The sequence below is a fragment of the Hyla sarda genome, chromosome 13, assembly GCF_029499605.1.
Source record: "Hyla sarda isolate aHylSar1 chromosome 13, aHylSar1.hap1, whole genome shotgun sequence".
Taxonomy (NCBI): domain Eukaryota; kingdom Metazoa; phylum Chordata; class Amphibia; order Anura; family Hylidae; genus Hyla; species Hyla sarda.
The window spans coordinates 17,310,053-17,334,659 of record NC_079201.1 but is presented as its reverse complement, the minus strand read 5'-3'; the positions used below and the strand labels follow the sequence as shown (position 1 = coordinate 17,334,659).

The 24,607-nt window shown below is 45.0% G+C and overlaps 1 protein-coding gene across 12 annotated transcripts in view; it reads left to right on the top strand.

Annotated features, from left to right (window-relative positions):
- Positions 1-24,607, top strand: part of PTPRT (protein tyrosine phosphatase receptor type T) — a 433,706-nt gene that overhangs the window by 397,008 nt on the left and 12,091 nt on the right. For all 12 annotated transcript variants that reach the window (XM_056549647.1, XM_056549653.1, XM_056549644.1 and 9 more), the window contains 2 exons: positions 15,326-15,451; positions 16,736-16,899. In XM_056549647.1, the coding sequence (XP_056405622.1) occupies positions 15,326-15,451; positions 16,736-16,899 (290 nt within the window). The remainder of the gene's footprint in view (positions 1-15,325; positions 15,452-16,735; positions 16,900-24,607) is intronic.

The window sequence follows — 24,607 nt, the reverse complement described above, 5'->3', positions numbered from 1 at the left end:
TGGGACTTGCAGTGACTTGGACAGACTTTAGGACAGCCACACTGACTATAATAGACTTGACTGAAGATAGTGAAAGCAGACAGAGATGACTTGACTTCAGGGGCGTTGCTAGGCCTCCAAAAGATCCGGGCCATGGGCGGAGCCACAAAAGAGGAGGGGCAATGGGGCGGGCCACTCAATGGTTGGGGCCACTCTGAAGTATAATACAGGATATAACTCAGGATCAGTACAGAATAAGTAATGTAATGTATGTACACAGTGACCTCACCAGCAGAATAGTGAGTACAGTTCTGAAGTATAATACAGGATATAACTCAGGATCAGTACAGGATAAGTAATGTAATGTATGTACACAGTGACCTCACCAGCAGAATAGTGAGTACAGCTCTGGAGTATAATATAGGATATAACTCAGGATCAGTACAGGATAAGTAATGTAATGTATGTACACAGTGACCTTACCAGCAGAATAATCATTACAGCTCAAGAGTTGCACTTATTATTCTGCTGTTGGGGTCACTGTATAAAATTACATTACTTACCCTGTATGTACATGGATTTACATTAGTGTCTACACTGTATACAAGTATTCCCCAACTAGGGTGCCTCCAGCTGTTGCAAAACTTCAACTCTCAGCATGCCCAGACAGCCATAGTTTTGCTACATCTGGCACCCTGGTTGGGGAACACTGTCTTAGAAGTTACAGATGGAGTAAACATGGTGGTGAGGAGGTATAGATATGTGGTACTTTACACAGCAGGGCATATCTGCATCTCCTCACCACCATCTTTACTCCGTCTGTAACTTCTAGGGCAGTGTTCCCCAACCAATATACCTCAAGCTGTTGCAAAACTACAGCTTTCAGCATGCCCTCTGGCTATCTGGGCATGCTGGGAGTTGTAGTTTTTTAACAGCTGGAGGCGCCGAGGCTGGTTGGGAAACTGCACTGCATATGTACTGCACCTCTCCTTATTTGCTCTACAGACCATCAATATACAGCAGTGTTTCCCAACCAGGGTGCATCCAGCTGTTGCAAAACTACAACTCCCAGCACGCCCGGACAGCCCAAGGGAGATGCAGTTTTGCCAAAGCTGGAGGCACCCTGCTTGAGAAACACTGCTCTACAGCAGTGTTTCCCAACCACGCTTCCTCCAGCTGCTGCCCGGGCATGCTGGGAGTTGTAGTTTTGCCACAGCTGGAGGCACCCTGCTTGGGAAACACTGCCTGGAGGCACCCCGGTTGGTTGGGAAACCCTGTGGGTGTAATGCACAAGGAGGCAGCTGTCCCTACACTTTGGAGGCTTTGTCCAATGGCCACTGAAGTAATGTCTGGAGCAGCCCCCGTCTCTTACCTCCACACAGCAGCGTCGGCCTCTCCTGGGTCATGGTCGCGTTCAGGGTCCTCTCCCCCGGACTCCGCCCCCTCCTCCCATCCGTGTCCAAGGCACTCTTGATTGACTGGTGAGAGAGTCAGTGCAGAGAGAGGCAGGAGGGGATTCAGCAGCAGGCACCCTGAGGGCCCACACATGCGTGGCTCCTCAGAGCGCTGTCCCACTGACACGTGACATCCATTTCCTCCTGCGCGGGTCAGCAAGCTCACGGTCTTAAAGTGGCCACGGCCGGCGCTATTAAGCAGCTCGGGCTGCGTCGGCGCTGTGGCCACTTTAGAACTGCAAGAGCAGGGACCTAGGTGGCCCTAAAAAAAAAGAAAGAAACTGCCGTGTGCATGTTAGCTGACATTCGGGGCACCTTGGCTTAGCATTCGGGGCAGGGGCCCCGAATTATTTGACCTAGTGACGCCCCAGCTTGACTTGCTGACTTGTGGCTGTAATTTAGGCTTGAGGCCTCCAGATGTGCTGGACACCGGCTCTGAGACATCTGGACTTCACCTCAGCAGAAAGTGAATCACAAGAGAGAGATTGTAGTACCTCCCCCTCTTATAAAGGGGGGCTGAGCAAGGAGCCCATAGGCTAACTGCGGGTCGTCTGGTCACCTGGTGCTCTCTGGGTAACAAAACATGTGACTTTAACATGTGACAACAGTATCATGTGATCAAAGGTCCTTTACACATAATATACAACTAATTACATTATGGGGGTACACTGCAGGTGAGCCCTGGGGATGTGCAGGGACTCAAGCTGACGGGACTGTGAGATGCATATCCCGTACTGGGACATCACATAAGTATTCAGACCCTTCACTCACATGAAGCCCCTTTGGCAGTGATTCCAGCCTCCTGTCTTCTTGGGGATGAGGCCATAAGGTTTACACACCTGGATTTGGGGATTTCCTGCCATTCTTCTCTGCAGATCCCCCCCAAGCTCTCTCAGGTTGGATTAGGATCGTCGGTTAAAACCATAATCAGGTCCCTCCAGAGATGTTATATTGAGTTTGGGATCCTGCCCCCACCATGATCACTGTAGGGATGGTATTGGGCAGTGCCTGGTTTCCTCCAGACATGATGCAGCCCCCACCATGATCACTGTAGGGATGGTATTGGGCAGGTGATGGGCAGTGCCCGGTTTTCTCCAGACATGATGCTGCCCCCACCATGATCACTGTAGAGATGGTATTGGGCAGGTGATGGGCAGTTCCTGGTTTCCTCCAGACATGATGCTGCCCCCACCATAATCACTGTAGGGATGGTATTGGGCAAGTGATTGGCAGTGTCTGGTTTCCCCCAGACATGATGCTGCCCCCACCATGATCACTGTAGGTATTGGGCAGGTGATGGGCAGTGCCTGGTTTCCTCCAAATATGATGCTGCCCCCACCATGATCACTGTAGGGATGGTATTGGGCATGTGATGGGCAGTGTCTGGTTTCCCCCAGACATGATGCTGTCCCCACCATGATCACTGTAAGCATGGTATTGGGCAGGTGATGGGCAGTGCCTGGTTTCCTCCAGACATGATGCTGCCCCCACCATGATCACTGTAGGGATGGTATTGGGCAGGTGATGGACAGTGCCTCGTTTCCCCCAGACATGATGCTGCTCCCACCATGATCACTGTAGGGATGGTATTGGGCAGGTGATGGGCAGTGCCTGGTATCCCCTAGACATGATGCTGCCCCCACCATGATCACTGTAGGGATGGTATTGGGCAGGTGATGGGCAGTGCCTGGTTTCCCCCAGACATGATGCTGTCCCAACCATGATCACTGTAAGCATGGTATTGGGCAGGTGATGGGCAGTGCCTGGTTTCCTCCAGACATGATGCTGCCCCCACCATGATCACTGTAGGGATGGTATTGGGCAGGTGATGGGCAGTGCCTGGTATCCCCCAGACATGATGCTGCCCCCACCATGATCACTGTAGGGAAGGTATTGGGCAGGTGATGGGCAGTGCCTGGTATCCCCCAGACATGATGCTGCCCCCACCATGATCACTGTAGGGATGGTATTGGGCAGGTGATGGGCAGTACCTGGTTTCCTCCAGACATGAAGCTTCCCCTCCACCATGATCACTGTAGGGATGGTATTGGGCAGGTGATGGGCAGTGCCTGGTTTCTCCCAGACATGATGCTGCCTCCACCATGATCACTGTATGGATGGTATTGGGCAGGTGATGGGCAGTTCCTGGTTTCCTCCAGACATGATGCTGCCCCCACCATGATCACTGTAGAGATGGTATTGGGCAAGTGATTGGCAGTGTCTAGTTTCCCCCAGACATGATGCTGCCCCCACGATGATCACTGTAGGTATTGGGCAGGTGATGGGCAGTGTCTAGTTTCCCCCAGACATGATGCTGCCCCCACGATGATCACTGTAGGTATTGGGCAGGTGATGGGCAGTGTCTAGTTTCCCCCAGACATGATGCTGCCCCCACGATGATCACTGTAGGTATTGGGCAGGTGATGGGCAGTGCCTGGTTTCCTCCAAATATGATGCTGCCCCCACCATGATCACTGTAGGGATGGTATTGGGCAGGTGATGGGCAGTGTCTAGTTTCCCCCAGACATGATGCTGCCCCCACGATGATCACTGTAGGTATTGGGCAGGTGATGGGCAGTGCCTGGTTTCCTCCAAATATGATGCTGCCTCCACCATGATCACTGTATGGATGGTATTGGGCAGGTGATGGGCAGTACCTGGTTTCTCCCAGACATGATGCTTAGAATTGAGGCCAAAAAGTTCAATATTTTTTAGTACAGGAAATTTTGTTTCTAGCAGCTTGAGAGTCCATAATCAGGTCCCTCCAGAGATGTTATATTGAGTTTGGGATCCTGCCCCCACCATGATCACTGTAGGGATGGTATTGGGCAGTGCCTGGTTTCCTCCAGACATGATGCAGCCCCCACCATGATCACTGTAGGGATGGTATTGGGCAGGTGATGGGCAGTGCCCGGTTTTCTCCAGACATGATGCTGCCCCCACCATGATCACTGTAGAGATGGTATTGGGCAGGTGATGGGCAGTTCCTGGTTTCCTCCAGACATGATGCTGCCCCCACCATAATCACTGTAGGGATGGTATTGGGCAAGTGATTGGCAGTGTCTGGTTTCCCCCAGACATGATGCTGCCCCCACCATGATCACTGTAGGTATTGGGCAGGTGATGGGCAGTGCCTGGTTTCCTCCAAATATGATGCTGCCCCCACCATGATCACTGTAGGGATGGTATTGGGCATGTGATGGGCAGTGTCTGGTTTCCCCCAGACATGATGCTGTCCCCACCATGATCACTGTAAGCATGGTATTGGGCAGGTGATGGGCAGTGCCTGGTTTCCTCCAGACATGATGCTGCCCCCACCATGATCACTGTAGGGATGGTATTGGGCAGGTGATGGACAGTGCCTCGTTTCCCCCAGACATGATGCTGCTCCCACCATGATCACTGTAGGGATGGTATTGGGCAGGTGATGGGCAGTGCCTGGTATCCCCTAGACATGATGCTGCCCCCACCATGATCACTGTAGGGATGGTATTGGGCAGGTGATGGGCAGTGCCTGGTTTCCCCCAGACATGATGCTGTCCCAACCATGATCACTGTAAGCATGGTATTGGGCAGGTGATGGGCAGTGCCTGGTTTCCTCCAGACATGATGCTGCCCCCACCATGATCACTGTAGGGATGGTATTGGGCAGGTGATGGGCAGTGCCTGGTATCCCCCAGACATGATGCTGCCCCCACCATGATCACTGTAGGGAAGGTATTGGGCAGGTGATGGGCAGTGCCTGGTATCCCCCAGACATGATGCTGCCCCCACCATGATCACTGTAGGGATGGTATTGGGCAGGTGATGGGCAGTACCTGGTTTCCTCCAGACATGAAGCTTCCCCTCCACCATGATCACTGTAGGGATGGTATTGGGCAGGTGATGGGCAGTGCCTGGTTTCTCCCAGACATGATGCTGCCTCCACCATGATCACTGTATGGATGGTATTGGGCAGGTGATGGGCAGTTCCTGGTTTCCTCCAGACATGATGCTGCCCCCACCATGATCACTGTAGAGATGGTATTGGGCAAGTGATTGGCAGTGTCTAGTTTCCCCCAGACATGATGCTGCCCCCACGATGATCACTGTAGGTATTGGGCAGGTGATGGGCAGTGTCTAGTTTCCCCCAGACATGATGCTGCCCCCACGATGATCACTGTAGGTATTGGGCAGGTGATGGGCAGTGTCTAGTTTCCCCCAGACATGATGCTGCCCCCACGATGATCACTGTAGGTATTGGGCAGGTGATGGGCAGTGCCTGGTTTCCTCCAAATATGATGCTGCCCCCACCATGATCACTGTAGGGATGGTATTGGGCAGGTGATGGGCAGTGTCTAGTTTCCCCCAGACATGATGCTGCCCCCACGATGATCACTGTAGGTATTGGGCAGGTGATGGGCAGTGCCTGGTTTCCTCCAAATATGATGCTGCCTCCACCATGATCACTGTATGGATGGTATTGGGCAGGTGATGGGCAGTACCTGGTTTCTCCCAGACATGATGCTTAGAATTGAGGCCAAAAAGTTCAATATTTTTTAGTACAGGAAATTTTGTTTCTAGCAGCTTGAGAGTCCTTTAGGGGCTTTTTTTTTTGCAAACTCAGGGCAGCTTTTACTGACTCATTCTGCCATAAAGCCCAGATTGGTGGAGGTTGCAGTGATGACCTTCTGGGATCAAAGTATAGAAACATATTAAAGATGATCAAGAGAAATGGGAGGCCCCCAGAGATAAATTTTAAGTGTCAGAGCAAAGGGTCTGAACACAATGCAAAATGTATTACTACATTTTCAAAAAAAAAAATCTAAAATTCAGTTTTCACATTCTCATTATGGGGTATTGGGTGCAAAATGATAGGGAAAATTTCTAAATTTTATTTTACGACAAGAAACATTACAAAATGACAAAAAAGTGAAAGGGTCTAAAGACTTTCCTAATGCATTATAAGTAGTCAAAATACAGAGAGGACCATCAATGGAGTATACACCGAATCTTGTATTAAAGGAAAACTGTCAGCCAGTTCACCCGCACTAAACCCAATACACTGGGTTATAGTGGGGGTAAACAGGAGTCCATACACAGGTCACATACATTTTTTGGTTTTGTTGCCGCCGAGTTTTTGTCCTCTGAAGTTCCATAATTCACCTCCTCAGTTGTGCTCTGCAGGCGTGTCCCCCGCCGGCAGTCATGGTTTGGGTTCTGGAGGGAAGGGCCTAAGCCCGCCCCCTTATTTGCATATTATTTTCTTCAACTCCACGTCCTGATGACGTGGAGTCACACGCCCCCTGAGAGCGGCGCTCTGTATACAGAGCGCATGTGCGGAAGTTTTTACCCAGCTCTCTCATGTCTTGATGACATGAGAGCTGTGCGTCAGGAGAGCCGCTCTGCCGTAACTGCGCATGTGCCGGTTCCTCGCTACACCCAACTTCCTGGTGTAGCGAGTGCACACGGCTCTCCCGACGCACAGCTCTCACGTCATCAAGACATGAGAGCTGGGTAAAAACTTCAGCGCATGCGCTCTGTATACAGATGGCTGCGCTCAGGCGGCGTGTGACTCCATGTTACTAGGATGGGGAGTTGAAGAAAATGAATATGCGAATAAGGGACCTGGGCTTAGGCCCCTTCCTCCGGAACCAAAAGCATGACTGCCAGCGGGGGACACGCTTGCAGAGCACAACTGAGGAGGTGAATTATGAAACTTTAGAGGACGAAAACTCACCAGCAGCAAAACAAAAACAAAAAAGTAAGTGACCCGTGTATGGACTCTTGTTCACCCACACTATAACCCAGTGTATTAGGTTTAGTGTGGGTTAACTGGCTGACAGTTTGCCTTTAAATGTGTGGTGGCCCAGTACAGGAGTTGTACCCCTGTACCCTTGCTGCCCTGTCAGGCAGCCTCCATACAGTGACCCCTGGGCCCCCCTGCACCTGTACCCAATGTATTTTCCTAAGTGACTGTGTTGTATAGAGCATTGTATATAAAATGTTTTATGCCTTTAAGACCTGTTGTCATGTGAATGTAACCCAGGAAGGTACCAGTGACATGTGACCTACAAGGTGACCTATAGGACCCCTCAGAGTCTCCCCCATATAAGCCTGTGTGGAGCCTCTGCTCTCTCTCTCCCTGCTTAGCTGAGTTGCAGTAAGGTCAAGCCCTGTAAGAGTGTGTCTGGAGTCCAGAGGAGACCTAACGTCTACCACGGATTCACAAGTCCACTACCCCCCAGGTCCAAGTCAAAACCTGGTAAGCTACAAACGGGGTATAGTCAGGCTCAATCAAGTCAGTCCACGTCCACCATAAGTCCCAGCAAGCCCTGTGGTCTCTGAAGTCACTGGACACCTCTTTGGGCCTAGCCAAGCTGTATAGACTGTTACACCTGTCTGACTCAGTAAAGCTGCCGTTTTTCCGTAACTTGGCAACGGAGTCATTATTTGCCCCCATGCCTAGCCCAGGATCCAGCAGCCTACCTTCAGGTGGTGAAGCGGTTAAACCAAGCCTTGGCGTCACGAACACAAGGGTTTAATGCCATCTGTCTCTAGGGTAACTCCCTCTGCCCTTATCACACCCTCACCACAGATATAGATTCTGTATCCTAAAACATTATTGACTACACTTCAGTCAACCAACAAGTCACCGTCTACTTATCTAAGGGCCGGTTCACACTACATTAGTAGTAGACTTTTTTTCCTTTTAATTGGATGAGTTACTGTCAAATATCTGTTGGACAATTAATCTGTGTGTTCATATTTTCGTATTCACCCAGAAATATCCAATTATACGTCAGGTTTTATTTGGTAAAGAAGAGTTTATTTCTGCATTAGATTAGTTCAGAAATAGAAAAGCTGTCAGGTCAAATAAAACAGGCTTGGATCTGTATTAGGCTCGGTTCACACTACGTTTGTAGTGTACGGGGGGCCGGATCCGGTTGGGAGGAGCGAAAACCGTCCACTCCTGTACCCCAGCCGGCTCCGGACAGAACCCGATACATTTCAATCCGGTCGGCTCATTTTTGCCCCATATACAGTTCTCTAACCGGACTTAAAACCGCGGTATACCGTATGGGAAAACCGTATATGGGGCAAAAATGAGCTGACCGGAGTCAGTGTTTGACTCCAGTCGGCTCATTGAAATGAATTGGGTTCTGTCCAGAACCGGTTGGGGTACAGGAGCAGCCGTTTTTCGCGCCTCCCAACCAGATCCAAGCCTGTTTTATTTGACCTGACAGCTTTTCTATTTCTGAACTAATCTAATGCAGAAATAAACTCTTCTTTACCAAATAAAACCTGACATATAATTGGATATTTCTGGGTGAATACGAAAATATGAACACACAGATTAATTGTCCAATAGATATTTGACAGTGACTCGTCCAAGTAAAAGGAAAAAAGTCTATTTTTAATGACAATTTACACTTTTGCACTAAAAAAATCTACTTTAAAGGGGTATTCCAGGCAAAACCCTTTTTTTATATATATCAACTGGCTCAGGAAAGTTAAACAGATTTGTAAATTACTTCTATTAAAAAAATCTTAATCCTTCCAATAGTTATTAGCTTCTGAAGTTTTCTGTCTAACTGTTCAATGATGATGTCACGTCCCTGGAGCTGTGCATGATGGGAGAATATCCCCATAGGAGCTGGACAGCTCCCGAGACGTGAGTCATCAGAGAGCAGTTAGACAGAAAACAACAACTCAACTTCAGAAGCTAATAACTATTGGAAGGATTAAGATTTTTTTATAGAAGTAATTTACAAATCTGTTTAACTTTCCGGAGCCAGTTGATTTATATAAAAAAAAGTTTTGGCCTGAAATACCCCTTTAACCCCTTCCCGACCTATGACATACCTGTACGTCATGAGTGGCAAGGTGTTCCCGACCCATGACATACAGGTACGTCATGGACATTACTGCCGCTACTCGCGGCATCCCGCAGCGCACGGAAAGATGGTGGCTATCACTGATAGCCAGCCATCTTACCGTGCGACCACGGGGGGTTTCGTCCCCCACCCCCCCCAGCGATCGCTGGTATCAGCTGGTCAAATCGGACTAGCTGATAGCAGCGTTTCGCTATCAGAATACTTAGCAGCGCGGTGTGTGAGTCCCGATCACGGGGATCGAGACACACACCGCTCTGCTAAGTGTCCCTGTCCCGTCCCCCGGCGTCACTTACCCGTCGGAGCGGTGTCCCGAGCGGTCCCGGCGTCCTCCGTGCGGTCCCAACGTCCTCCGTGCGGTCCCGGCTGCGCTGCGTCCCGGAGGTGAGTTTCCGGCAGCAGTGCAGCATCTTCATTGGCAGCAGTGAGATCGCCGTAAAGCGATCTCACTGCTGCCTCTGAGAGTTTCAAAACTGCAACTCCCAGCATGCCCAGACAGCCTTTGGCTGTCTGGGCATGCTGGGAGTTGTAGTTTTGCAACATCTGGAGGTCCACAGTTTGGAGACCACTGTATAATGGTCTCCAATCTGTGCTCTTCCAGATGTTGCAAAACTACAAATCTCAGCATGCTCAGTCTGTCCAGGCATGCTGGGAGTTGTAGTTCTCTAACATCTGGAAGAGCACAGATTGGAGACCATTATACAGTGGTCTCCAAACTGTGGACCTCCAGATGTTGCAAAACTACAACTCCCAGCATGCCCAGACTGCCCAAGCATGCTGGAAGTTGTAGTTCGGCAACATCTGATCCTTCAGATATTGCCGAACTACAACTTCCAGCATGCCTTGGCAGTCTGGGCATGCTGGGAGTTGTAGTTTTGCAACATCTGGAGGCACACTAGTTGGGAAACATTGTCCGTTTCCTACCTCAGTGCCTCCAGCTGTTGCAATTGTTGCAAAACTATAACTCCCAGCATGCACTGACAGACCATGCATGCTGGGAGTTGTAGTTTTGCAACAGCTGGAGGCACACTGGTTTGGAAACACTAAGTTTGGTTGCAAAACACTTGAAAGTTTATTACTTAACTTAGTGTTTCCAAACCAGTGTTCCTCCAGCTGTTGCAAAACTACAACTCCCAGCATGCACGGACAGCCAAAGGGCATGCTCGGAGTTTGCAACAGCTGGATGTTTGCCCCCTCCCCCCAATGTGAATGTACAGGGTACACTCACATGGGCGGAGGTTTACAGTGAGTGCTGCAAGTTTGAGATGGCGCAAATTTTGCGCTGCAGCTCAAACTTCCAGCGGCAAACTTGCTGTGAACCTCTGCCCATGTGACTGTACCCTAAAAACACTACACTAACACTAACCTAAAATAAAAAGTAAAAAACACTACATATACACATACCCCTACACAGCCCCCCTCCCCCCAAAAAATGAAAAACGTCTGGTACGCTACTGTTTCCAAAACGGAGCCTCCAGCTGTTGCAAAATAATAACTCCCAGTATTGCCGGACAGCCATTGACTGTCCAGGCATGCTGGGAGTTTTGCAACAGCTGGAGGCACCCTGTTTGGGAATCACTGGCGTAGAATACCCCTATGTCCACCCCTATGCAAATCCCTAATTCAGGCCTCAAATGCGCATGGCGCTCTCTCACTTTGGAGCCCTGTCGTATTTCAGGGCAACAGTTTTGGGACACATATGGGGTATCGCTGTACTCAGGAGAAATTGCCTTACAAATTTTGGGGGGCTTTTTCTTCTTTAACCCCTTATGAAAAGGTGAAGTTGGGGTCTACACCAGCATGTTAGTGTAAAAAAATAAATTTTTTACACTGACATGCTGGTGTTGCCCTATACTTTTCATTTTCACAAGAGGTAAAAGGGAAAAAAGACCCTCTAAATTTGTAACGCAATTTCTCCTGACTACGGAGATACCCCATATGTGGATGCAAAGTGCTCTGGGGGCGCACAACAAGGCCCAGAAGGAAGAGTGCACCATGTACATTTGAGGCGATTTGCACAGGGGTGGCTGATGGTTACAGCAGTTCTGACAAACGCAAAACAATAAATATCCATATGTGACCCCATTTTGGAAACTACACCCCTCATGGACTGTAATAAGGGGTGCAGTGAGCATTTACACCCCACTGGTGTATGACAGATTTTTGGAACAGTGGTCTGTGAAAATGAAAAATAAAATTTTTGATTTGCACAGTCCACCGTTTCAAATATCTGTCAAACGCCAGGGTGTAAATGCTCACTGCACCCCTTATTACATTCCATGAGGGGTATAGTTTCCAAAATGGGGTCACATGTGGGGGGGTCCCCTGTTCTGGCACCATAGGGGCTTCCTAAATGTGACATGCCCCCCAAAAACCCTTTCAGAAAAACTCACTCTCCAAAATCCCATTGTCGCTCCTTCCCTTCTGAGCCCTCTACTGCGCCCGCCGAACATTTTACATATGCATATGAGGTATTTCCTTACTCGAGAGAAATTGGGTTACAAATTTTAGGGTGATTTCTCTCCTTTTACCCCTTGTAAAAATTAAAAAATTGGGTCTACAAGAAAATGCGAGTGTAAAAAATGAAGATTTAGAATTTTCTCCTTCACTTTGCTGCTATTCCTGTAAAACACCTAAAGGGTTAAAACACTTACTGAATGTCATTTTGAATACTTTGGGGGGTGCATTTTTTATAATGGGGTCATTTATGGGGTATTTCTAATATGAAGATCCTTAAAATCCACTTCCAACCTGAACTGGGCCCTGAAAAATTAAGATTTTGAAAATCTTGAGAAAAATTGGAAAATTGCTGCGGAACTTTGAAGCCCTCTGGTGCCCTCCAAAAGTAAAAACTTTTCAATTTTTTAATGCAAACACAAAGTAGACATATTGTATATGTGAATCAATATGTAATTTATTTGGAATATCCATTTTCCTTTCAAGCAGAGACTTTCAAAGTTAGAAAAATGCAAAATTTTCAAAATTTTCATGAAATTTTTAGATTTTTTACCAAGAAAGGATACAAATATCAGTGAAATTTTACCGATAAAATAAAGTAGAATATGTCACGAAAAAACAATCTCGGAATCAGAATGATAAGTAAAAGCATTCCAAAGTTATTAATGTTTAAAGTGACAGTGGTCAGATTTTCAAAAAATGCCCAGGTCATGAAGGTGAAAATGGGCTGGGTCATGAAGGGGTTAAGGGTAGGGTCACACACTGGGCAGACGTAGCGTATTTCAAGCTGTGGATGTGCCGACATCAGTCAGAAGAGTGAGCTCCCTGCTGCGGCTGGGTGTAATGACTCGTCCCAGTCGGGTCCCAGGGATTAAACTTTTCAAGTTTCTGGCTTTGTCTATAGTTGCTGTGGCAACGCCTTGACCTATCCGTGGGTCTGTCTCTTTAGACATTCAGATATCTTGTGTGACCGCACCTGCCTATATGAACCCCTTGCCTGTCAAAACAGTATTTCTGGAGCTAGCATTCTTTATTGTATTGCATTGTACTTCCTGGTATTCTGACTTTGGCTGTGTTTCCTGGCTTTACCCCTTGATTTTGTATTTGGCATCTCTCTGCTTCTCTCGGTTCTGATTTTGGCTTGTTGGCTTATCTGTTGGTTTGTTTGTCTCCCGCTGTATTGCTAGTGTGTGTTCACCTTTTGTATTCCTGACATGGGTGAGATCATGGGCTCATTACTTCCCTGTCCATACGTGACACTGGGAAGCTCTGTGTGTCCCCTCGTAGCGGCAGATTCTGACGCTAAGAGCGGACACACAGAGCTACCCGGCCGGAGCAGGGAGCCATTGGCTCATCCGCAACATGAAGGGTTTTCTACAATTTGACATTGATGTCCTATCCTTGGGGAGGTGGTCAATGTGTGATTGGTGTGGAAAATGCCCATAGGACCCCTATAATAAGTAGTGGCGCTTGCTAGACAATGACTACGTATCCTTGCCGCCGTGTCTGGTTTATAATTTCTGCCCTATTTAATTGAGTGTACCAACCATGGCTGAACAAAAAGAGATATTGTTGTGTCAGGTACTTCCATGCTACTAACCCCCTACCAGTAGAGGCTTGCTAGAGTGGGACTCCCACAATTCATTTATGGTGGGCATCGCCCTATTAAGTCAGGTTTGCTTTAATTTGGCCTTATTTTTAATCAAATTGTGTTGTTTCTTCTATTTAAAGATAATATTAGAATTCTACTGGTTTCCTGTTACCAAAGAGCAGGGCATTGTGGGAGCCAGGATAAAAGCTATACAGTTAGATGTAGGTTGTAAGGACACATGAAAATGAAAAATGGTTGGCATGAAAATGAAGCTTAACCTGTCACGTCTGGACAGGGAGTTAGTGAGGCCCTAAACTCACTCACAACCCCTGTCCTTTCCAATTGCGTATTTACCCTAACTGACGGATCCACAACCATGTAGACGGTCTCTGCCTATCTACGCGCTGGGACTTCAAGTCAAAATAACAAACTACAAAAATACTCAGTCCCAGGTCAGGGAATTTGTCAGGAATACAAAAGGTAGATGCACGCTTACAATACAGAGGGAGACAAACAAACTAACAGAGAGTCAACAAGCCGAAGTCATAACCGAGAGAACCAGAGAGATGCCGAATCAGAAAGCAAGGGGTTAAATCCAGGGGACACACACAGCCAAAGTCAGAATACCAGATATTAAAATACAATACAGAACACTAGCTGCAGAAACAAAGTACTTTCATAGACAACCAGTAAATGAACCAAGCCGCTGCTCAGCGTTTGGAACAAACTGTTCCGAACGCTGAAGCCGGTGCCGGGAGCTTGTGATGTCATAGCCCCACCCCTCATGACATCATGCTCTGCCCCCTCAATGCAAGTCTATGGGAGGGGGCATGACAGCCGTCACGCCTCCTCCCATAGACTTGCATTGAGGGGTCGGGGTGTGACGTCATGAGGGGGTGAGGCTATGACGTCACAAGCTCCCGGCACCGACTCCAGCATTCTGAACAGTTTGTTCCAAACGCTGAGCAGCGGTATACCCCTTTAAATACCCAGGCCTAACAGGGTTTGGATGAAAGATGGTATCTGAATGGACAAAGAAATAACAGATGGGATAGGCTAGGGTGTTGCCACAGCAACTACAAGCTAAGCCAGAAACTAGAAAGGTTTAACTCCTCGGACCAGACTAGGACTAATCATTACACATCCTCTGTGTGTTTCCAAGGGCAATAAGGAAAACTTTGAAGATATGGCCACGCCCCATCCCATAGACTTGCATTTAGGGGCGTGGTGTGACGTCATGAGGGGCGTGGTCATTACATCATGACCCCCGCCGCCGGCACCCATCATTCTAAACAAACGCTGGGTGCTGCACAGATATTGTGGGGGTCCCAGCTACTGGAACCCCACAATCAGGCATCTTATCCCCTATCCTTTGGACAGGGGATAAGCTGTACCCCTTTAATAATGGCTGGCACATAGTGGTTTACAGAAGAGCTGCCACAAGCATCATTGTGCCCTATGTACCCCCTTCTTTTATTATTTTATTATGACAAAGCTTTTTCATTCCAATAAAACTCCACGACTCTCTGCTGAGACTTCATCAACACCGGGAACACAAAGCTAAATGGAAATTTAAATAACAATTGGAGATTGGCAGCCTCTTTTTCTTCCAAAATATATTCCATTTTAGTTTGAATTAGTTTTATTTATTTTTTTTTATCGGAAGTCTAGCTTTTCTACTTTTGTACCTGCAGGCACTGTAGTTCCCTTCTCAATGTACAGCTGTCCATCCCACATGCACACATGTCATTTCATCACACTGTTATTTCCCTCTATGTGATTATGCGACTCGGCGTGTTGTTCTGTTTCTATGATTGCTGATTATATCCCTGAATCTTATTATTTTTCTATTCCTTTGTTATTCTATCAGTGTTTTTGTTTCTCCCAGCATGCTCCTGTAGAACTCTACACGCTCTTACGTTGCTTTGCATTGGCATGATCATTGTCTAAGTGTCAGTTCTTTCTTCTAGCTGTGTCTCCAGTACTGGCCCGAGAAGACATCCTGTTGCTATGGACCAGTGCAAGTGGAGTTTGTATCAGCGGATATTGATGAGGACACCATAAGCCGGATATTCCGGATCTGTAATATGGCGCGGGTAAGACAATGAGACCTGATAAGGCTGGGTTCATACCACGTTTTTTGTAATACAGTTCCAGTATACATTTTCAATTTGAAAACCGTACGGAACCGTATTGAAAACCGTATGCACTGACTCCCCATTGAAAACCGTATGCCAAACGATGCATCCTGTTGTGTCCGTTTTGCATCATGTACAGTTTTGTCAGTTTTTTTCCCGTACCCAAAACTGTAGCCTATCACAGTTTTTGGTCCGGGTTAAAAACCTTATTGAAAAGTTTTTTTTTTAACATGGGAGTCAATGGAAAACCTACAGAACCTTATGCGCGTACTGTTCCATCCGGTTTTCACCATGTGGTTTTTGACTTTGAGGAGAAGAAATTGCCAGCGTGGAATATGCAGAACATCCCTTTATTGAATAAAATCTGAAACATAGGACAGGAAAAACATGACGCGTTTCAGGCGTGGATCGGTTTTTGACTTTGCACAGTTTTTTTTCTTGGAATTTCAATCAAACAAGTGAAACTTTATTCATAATGGAGTGAAAAGTTAAAAACATATACCTTTTTTTCTTAAAAAACCCATGCAACCGGACATCATTTTTCAAACTGTATACGGTTTTCAACAGTATGCGGATTAAAGGGGTACTCCGGTGGAAAACTTATTTTTTAAATCAACAGGTGCCAGAAAGTTAAACAGATTTGTAAATTACTTCTATTAAAAAATCTTAATCCTCCCAGTACTTATTGGCTGGTGAATACTACAGAAGAAATTATTTTCTTTTTGGAACACAGAGCTCTCTTCTGACATCACGAGCACAGTGTTCTCTGCTGACATCTCTGTCTATTTTAAGAACTGTACAGAGTAGGAGAAAATCCCCATAGCAAACATATGCTGCTCTGGACAGTTCCTAAAATGAACAGAGATGTCAGCAGAGAGCACTGTGCGCGTGATGTCAGCAGAGAGCTCTGTGTTCCAAAAAGAAAAGAATCTCCTCTGTAGTATTCAGCAGCTAATAAGTACTCGAAGGTTTAAGATTTTTTAATAGAAGTAAGTTACAAATCTGTTTAACTTTATGGCACCAGTTGATTTAAAAAAAAAAAGTTTTCCACCGGAGTACCCCTTTAGACTTTGTACACACGTTTTGATACAGTATAGTCTGGTTTCAAGCAACCCAGTTGTTCTTTAATCAAAAACCTGATACGGGAACTGTCTTGCAAAAACGTGGTGTGAACCCAGCCTGAGACTTGCAACCATTCCAATCATGAACAGAAGATAGATTTATTTTTCGTTTGCATTCCAGCCTCAAGACGGGTATCGCATTGTACAACACCTCCAGTATATTGGGTGGCCGGCGTACCGTGATACTCCTCCGTCAAAGCGATCAATACTGAAGGTCGTGCAGAGGTTGGAGAAGTGGCAAGAACAGTATGATGGCAGGGAAGGCAGGACAGTAGTACACTGCCTGTAAGTACCGAATCTATTCATGTTTTAGTACAGTCTAGGTTTTACATACTACTATACACTTATTAACATAAAAAGACATGGCAGCAACTCATTAGGCATGTAGACACGGTCAAGACAACTTTCTGAAGTTCAAACTAAGCACCAGAAAAATGGGATTTAAATGACATTGAATGTGGCATGGTTGTTGGGGCCAGATGGTCTGGTCTGAGGATTTCACAAACTGCTGATCTACTAGGGTTGTCACCCACAACCATCTCTAGGGTTTACAGAGAATGGTCTGAAAAAGAGAAAATGTCCAGTGAGCGGCAGATGTGTGGACGGAAATGCCTTGTTGATGTCAGAGGAGAATGGGCAAACTGGTTCGAGAAGACTAAAAGGCAACAGTAACTCAAATAACCACTCGTTACAACCAAGGTATACATATATATATATATATATATATATATATATATATCTGACTGCACGACACATCCACCATTGAAGCAGATGGGCTACAGCAGCAGAAGACCACACCGGGGGTCACTCCTATCAGCTAAGAACAGGAAACTGAGGCTACAATATACACAGGTCACCAAAACTGGACAATGGAAGACTGGAAGAACTGGAAGAACGTTGACTGGTCTGATGAGGTTTAATCCAGCGGCAACATTCAAATGGCAGGGTCACAACATGAAATCATGGATCCGTCCTGCCTTGTATCAGCGGGTCAGGCTGGTGGTGGTGAAATGATGTGGGGGACATTTTCTTGGCCCACTTTGGGCCCTTTAGTACCAATTAAGCCTGGTATAGACACGACAGCCTACCTGAGCATTGTTGGTAACAATGTCCATTCTGGGAGTTTTAGATATGCAACCGCTGGAGGCACACTGGTTCTATACCACTGCTCCAGAGTGAGGCATTATTTGTAACCATTCTACATTCTGACCAAGAGGTAAAGATCCTGAATGCCAAACCCTTCACTATTAACTAAAATGACCATAATACGGTGTACAAAAATGTTTTTTTCTCAGTTGCACAACCCCTTATAAAGTCCCCCTATGCAAATCCTTCATATACTTTCTTATGTCTTCCAAACTTTACTAGAACTACATATAATTGAAATATAAAGAAAAATGAAAGAAAAAAAAACATGTTTTATTCAACTCTAAATTTATATTTAGACTTGTAAACTAAAGTTCTGGATGTGAGAGATAAAGATTTACTAAGACATACAGCGCTGTACATATTGTTCTCTGTATTTACTGGAAGCCATAAATTTACCATAAATTGCTTAAGGGAAGTGTCCACAACATAACATAAAACATTCCGCTGTCCTTTCATCATTCTTGAGCATTACACATTTCTGGCCCTAAGCAGTGTACAGGCAATCCAGTGACATTTGGTCAGCGCTGTCCTTGGTGCTGAAACTGTTCTGTCTGAACTTACTGGAGTCACTACTAGCTTGGTGATGGTTCCCTAATTCTGTTTAAATAAAGAGTCTCACAATGTATGCTACTAGGTATAGATTTGCCATATATTAGATACATGTACATATGATATACATATATATACTGTATTATACTATGATATATACCTGTATCTATTATACTATCTTATATACTGCAAATATATATATATATATATATATATACAGTTTATGTATAGTAAATAGGATTTCAGAAGAAATGTATTCCATGATGTACACAGAGACTACGTTTTGGTGGTCTCTGTATATATCATGTAATACATTTCTTCTGAATTGCATCTCGTTGGTGTGCTGCATCTTATTTACTATACATAAACTGTGTATGTATATATATATATAGATTTGCACTATATAAGATAATATAATAGATACAGGTATATATGATATATATATATATATATATATATATATATATATATATATAGTAGTAATAATAAATATTTATTTATTTTTTATTATAGTATATATATATATATATATATATATATATATATATAAAAATGTAGGGGGAACCGGCACTGTACAAAAGGACTTAAAGTCCAAGAAGGGTGCTCAGCTTCCACGGGTTCAAACTCCAAACCTTTCTTTAAACACCTCCAAAAAAGAGAAGCGGCACTCCAATGGCAAAAAAAATTGTGTATTTATTCACCCATCAAATCATTGCGACGTTTCAGCCTCACAATGAAGCTTGAGAAAGGCTTCATTGTGAGGCTGAAACGTCGCAATGACTTGATGGGTGAATAAATACACCATTTTTTCTGCCCTTGAAATGCCGCTTCTCTTTTTTGGAGGTATATATATATATATATATATATATATATATATATATATATATAAAATTATACTAAAATATATTATACTATCATATATACCTGTATCTGTTATACTATCTATGGATTAGAGGACCCGTTGCATAAACTTCAACTGTTTGGATGTGCAGCTTATATATGGACATATATATATATATATATATATATATATATATATATATATATATATAGATATATATTCATATATATATATATATATATATATATATAGATATATATTCATATATATATATATATATATATATATATAGATAGATAGATAGATAGATAGATCATACATAAGTGTAAAATAAGATATTCAAAGTAATACATGATATAGTAATATAAGGTGGCCCCCTACATTTTTTCCCTTAATTTTTCAGTTTTTCATGCATTTCTTCTGCTAATTTTTTTAAAGGGTTTTCTGATCTTTGTAAAAAAAAAAATTGATTAAAAAAAATTAGGGCAAAAGTAAAAATAATAAAATAAAAATGTTTTTACCCCTCAGCTCCCTGCATGGCAGCCTGAAAAGTTATGTTTTAGGCTAAAGGTGGGCACACATTACCAGTAATTGTTACCCGACCTCCCCATACACATTCATGTATCTTTTATAGTAAGGGACGGGGTAAGTTACAACCAGACTTCTCTGGTGCTGGCTAATCCTTCCCAGGTCCAGCATGTCCGAACCTTCTCTTTACTGACATCACCTATCAGTGGAGAGTCGGGAGGCCGCGATACACCCTAGACAGTAGACCCATAGCAACCAATCAGATCGCTTCTTTCATGTTTGAGAGGCCCTTTTGAAAATGAAAGAAGCGATCTGATTGGTTGCTATGGGCAACTGGTCAACTGGTCAACTATTCCTCCGCACAGGTTTTGATAAATCTTCCCCTATATTTTTTGGCTGGATTTCTTGACAAGTTCATATGTAAAAGTCTCAAGTTCCTTTATGTTGTTGTGTACAAAGGTGTCTCCACCATCCACACTCGGTACCATTGGGCCTAAGGCTTTTCTTCTCTTTCCGAAGAACCTGTGGTTCTGCCACCTGCTCGGCACAGGGTGCTCACACACATTCGCACCAAGGTGTGAGCACCTGGTCTGTGTTTTAACAGGACAGGTTCCCTTTAAGATGTGGAAAGTGTTAGGGACAAGCGGCCACTTATTTTATTTTTTCGGTAAAACCCAACTATAATTTTGCTATTTAGCCAATTTAAAGGAATACGGTCATCTGATCACCAACACTAAACCCAATACACTGGGTTATGGTGTGAGTGAACAGGAGACCAATGAGGGATTAATGGGTTTTTTGCACCTGCACTCCGGAGATCTGTCCCTCCAATGATCAGCATCCATCTTCAGTGAATTGCATGCTGGAGGTGGGCCCGCCGCCTCAATATGAATATTCATTGTCGCGAGTCATGTGACCTGCGACAATGAATATTCAAATTGAAATGGATCCGGCGGGCCCGCCTCCAGAGCGCAATTCACTGAAGATGGAAGAAGATCTTCGGAGGGACATATCACCGGAGTGCAGGTACATGTTTAATCCAATAATCCCTCATTGGTCTCCTGTTCACCCACACTATAACCCAGTGTATTGGGTTTAATGTGGCTAAACGGATGGCTGTTTTCCTTTAATGCCACTTACTGCTCCATGCTGTAGCTTCAAATTTTATTCATAAAAAAATAATTACTATTAATGTTTTCTCATAGAAAGAAAGCTTTGGTGTATTTATTTATATATTTAGTGATGTTTACTCACCAATGTTCCGTTTTTCCATTCACTTAAAATTGTCATGCGAAGCATGTAAACAGCATTTGAAAAAGACAACTCCATTATAGGAAATAGGAAGTTTTTAGTTTAGAAAGATTATACAGATGACCAAGGAGGCTGATCTTACAGATATTGACATTTTCCTGATTGAGAAATCTATAAGTGTAAACCCAGCCTCCCCACTGAATACCTGTTTAGCTGGGATTCTGGTGAAACACGTGACCCGCCTTAATACATTCAGGCTACGGCTGTGTAATAGAAAAGCAGTGGTTGGATGACACAGGCAAATGTATACAGTTATGAGGAGATTCATTGTTGTAAAGGGTTAATACTTGGTTACACGATAGAAGAAGTTGGGGGCTGGTCGCTGGGGGCAAAATCTCTCCAGTTTTTCTCTCCGCAACAGGAGAATACAGCAGCACACTGCTAGCACAAAGATATAGATGAAACATGAGTATATAGATAAAACATGAGTATATAGATAGAACATGAAAAGCTATACAGCTGTAATGCAATAAATGAAGATATGAAACTATGAAAATATGAGGTACTTAGCTTGCAAATTTGGCGCCAAATAGCGTGGACAGTTTTTCTCTCCCACATTTTGGACCGTTGTGTTGAAAGTGTTTCGTGGCAAATTAAAATCCTTAAAGGGGTACTCCGCCCCTAGACATCTTATCCACTATCCAAAGGATCTCGGCTGTGGCACCCCAGACACCCGGTGCAGGGAGCAAACTTTGCTCCGTGCCGGATGACTGGCAATGCATGGTAGAGGTTCATGACATTACGGTCACGCCCAGTTTGGGACGTCACGGCCATGCCCCTCAATGCAAGTCAATGGAAGGGGGTGTGACGGCCGTCACGCCCCCTCCTATTGACTTGCATTGAGGGGGCACTGCCGTGACATCACAAGCGGGACACGGCTGTGAAATCACGAGCCTCCAGTGCTGCACCTGACACTCTAAACAAACGCCGGGTGCAGCAGGGAGATCGAGGGAGGTCCCCAGCAGCAGGACCCCCACGGTCAGACATCTTATCCCCTATCCTTTGGATAGGGGATAAGATGTCTAGGGGCGGAGTACTCCTTTAATAAAACTAAATGAAGAGTAGGGGTATGTTCACACTGAGAAATTTGAGGCAGATTCCATATGGATTTTCACATAGATTCTGCCTCAAAATCTGCCTAAATTTTGTCTGGAATCTGAGACCCTTTGATTTGATTTCAAATAGGAAATATGACAGGGATTTGTTTTATGCTTCATGAATTAACAAGACAATCCTATGGTGAGCATTATGTGTGGAATTATGCCCTTGCACTATTAAATTTTGTGCCTTGGTGCACCCTCACAACAGCGATCCTGGATTCCTCAGCACTTGCCAAGTTTTTGGCAAAGAGACTTCTGTGGTAGCGGGGTGTGATGAGGGCAGATGTTGTTACCCTAGGGGCAGATGGCATTAACCACTTGTATTCATGATTTAGCCTAAAACCACCCGAAGGTATACCGCTGGATCCTGTGTTAGGCACGGAGACAATAAAGACTCCGACGCCAAGTTACGGACAACGGTAGCTTTACTGAGGGTAGACAGTTGGTAAAGTCTACACAGTTCAGCCAGGGCCCAAGGAGGTGACCAATGATGCAGAGACCTTAAGGGCTTGCAGGGACTTGTAGTAGGACTAGACAATTGAATGCAGACCACGCTGACTTGACAGATGACAGGGACTGACTTGACTTGTCTCATAAAGCTCTGACTTTGGCTTACTTGAATTGATGGTGGCTGCAGGACTTGACTTTGAGGCATTCATCTGTCAGGGACCGACCAGGGGACAGGGAGAGTGAGCCCTGAACTGACCCTAAAACATGTCTCCCTGCCTACTTGCCCATCCCTCCTAAATGGTGAATCGACAACTGGGCGCCGGTCCCTCCCTCAAAAAGCAGCAAAATAACAGGAACATGGAACTCTATAGAATAAAGTTCAGAGGACGCAGATCAGAGAGTAGTACAGAGGACACTATATCAGCGGACATGAACAGAGGACATAGTGGTCATGAACAGAGGACTCTATAGATAAGCGGTCATGAACAGAACTCCAAAGATCTGAATAAAGAACTAATAAAAAATATAGAGTTCAAAACACCAGACAGGAAAACGGAAGTCTGAACATACTCCAGAACAAAACAGGAATAAGCTTAATCCCCTAGAAAACCATCAGTAGACACAGGAATAATAATACCCTCTGAGTCCCCACGTACAGGTAAATGGGATGTATGGCTAAACAGGAATTATCGCAATCCCTCCAAACACCTCCAGTAGACACAGAGTCCCCATGGACAGGTAACAGGGATGCCAAGTTAAAACTCAGAAAAACGGATACAACAGGATATAATTATAGAACACTGTTCACACTCAACACAAGACAGGAATAATCGCAATCCCTTCAGAACACCTCCAGTAGACGTAGGAATAACAATACCCTCTGAGTCCCCATGGACAGGTAACAGGGATGCCTAAATACACAGGATATAATATAGAACACTGTTCACACTGACAGGAATAGCAATCCCTACAAATACCTTCAGTAGACAAGGAGTCCCCATGGAGCGGTGACAGGGATGCAACATAGGACACTGTTCACACTGGACACACAAACTGGACACTCCACTCCACTAACAAAGTAGCCATAAATAATAAATCCAAATAGACTACTGGACAGCGGCACACTCCACAGTGTGGTTAGAAGCTGACCCAGTAGGAAAATAGAAATATAAAACACAGAACTTCATATAAACAGATACAAGAGAAAACACAGTGTGAACAGACACATAGCAAAAAGAACATACAAATCCTAAAACCAACTAAACAAACACAGCTTAAAATCTACTAAGAGCATGCCACATAACATTGGCTAAAACCAGAAAATACAAAGTGCATGCTAAAACAGGGATAGTAGATAAAAGCTCAAACAAAGAGTGTTTCACCAAGAGCTTCATGCAGCATGTCCAGCATCTTAGCAAGTCAGGATATAATGAAGTCACACCAGCCCAGAGGCAAGACTGGACTGACTTTAAATAGACACACCAAAGGAGCTATTGGCTAGCAAGCCAAAGGCTATTAACAATTCCCTGACCAGGAAACATAAAACTGTTCTCACACAACCAAACCAATAGCTGTGTGTGAACACAGGCCAATACAGACATGACACCAACACTCTGGACACACAAACAAGGCATGACTGCACTAGACCTCAGCAAATACTTGTAAGGAAAGAGAGAGAGCTAGCTCCACCCATGGCTTATATGGGGAGACTAGCAGGGAGCACATAGGTCACCCCTGGGATCACCTGGTCACTGGTAAATCCTGGATAACAATCACATGACATAACTCTTAAAGATACAACACATTTGATAATACAATACACTGCAGAACACATGTACAGGGGGGAAACAGGTGCAAGGGGCCCTGGGGACACTAAAGAAAGCTGCCTGGCAGGGCAGCAAGGGTACGGGGTAACATCTCCTGTACTGGGCCACCACACTTCTTTAAGAATTTAAGTTACTTAACCAAAAGGCGTACTTGTCATATCACAGAAAAAAATAATGCTCATATATATGTTACTCACTAGGTCATGCAGATGCTTTAAATGTCTTTTTTTATGTGTCTA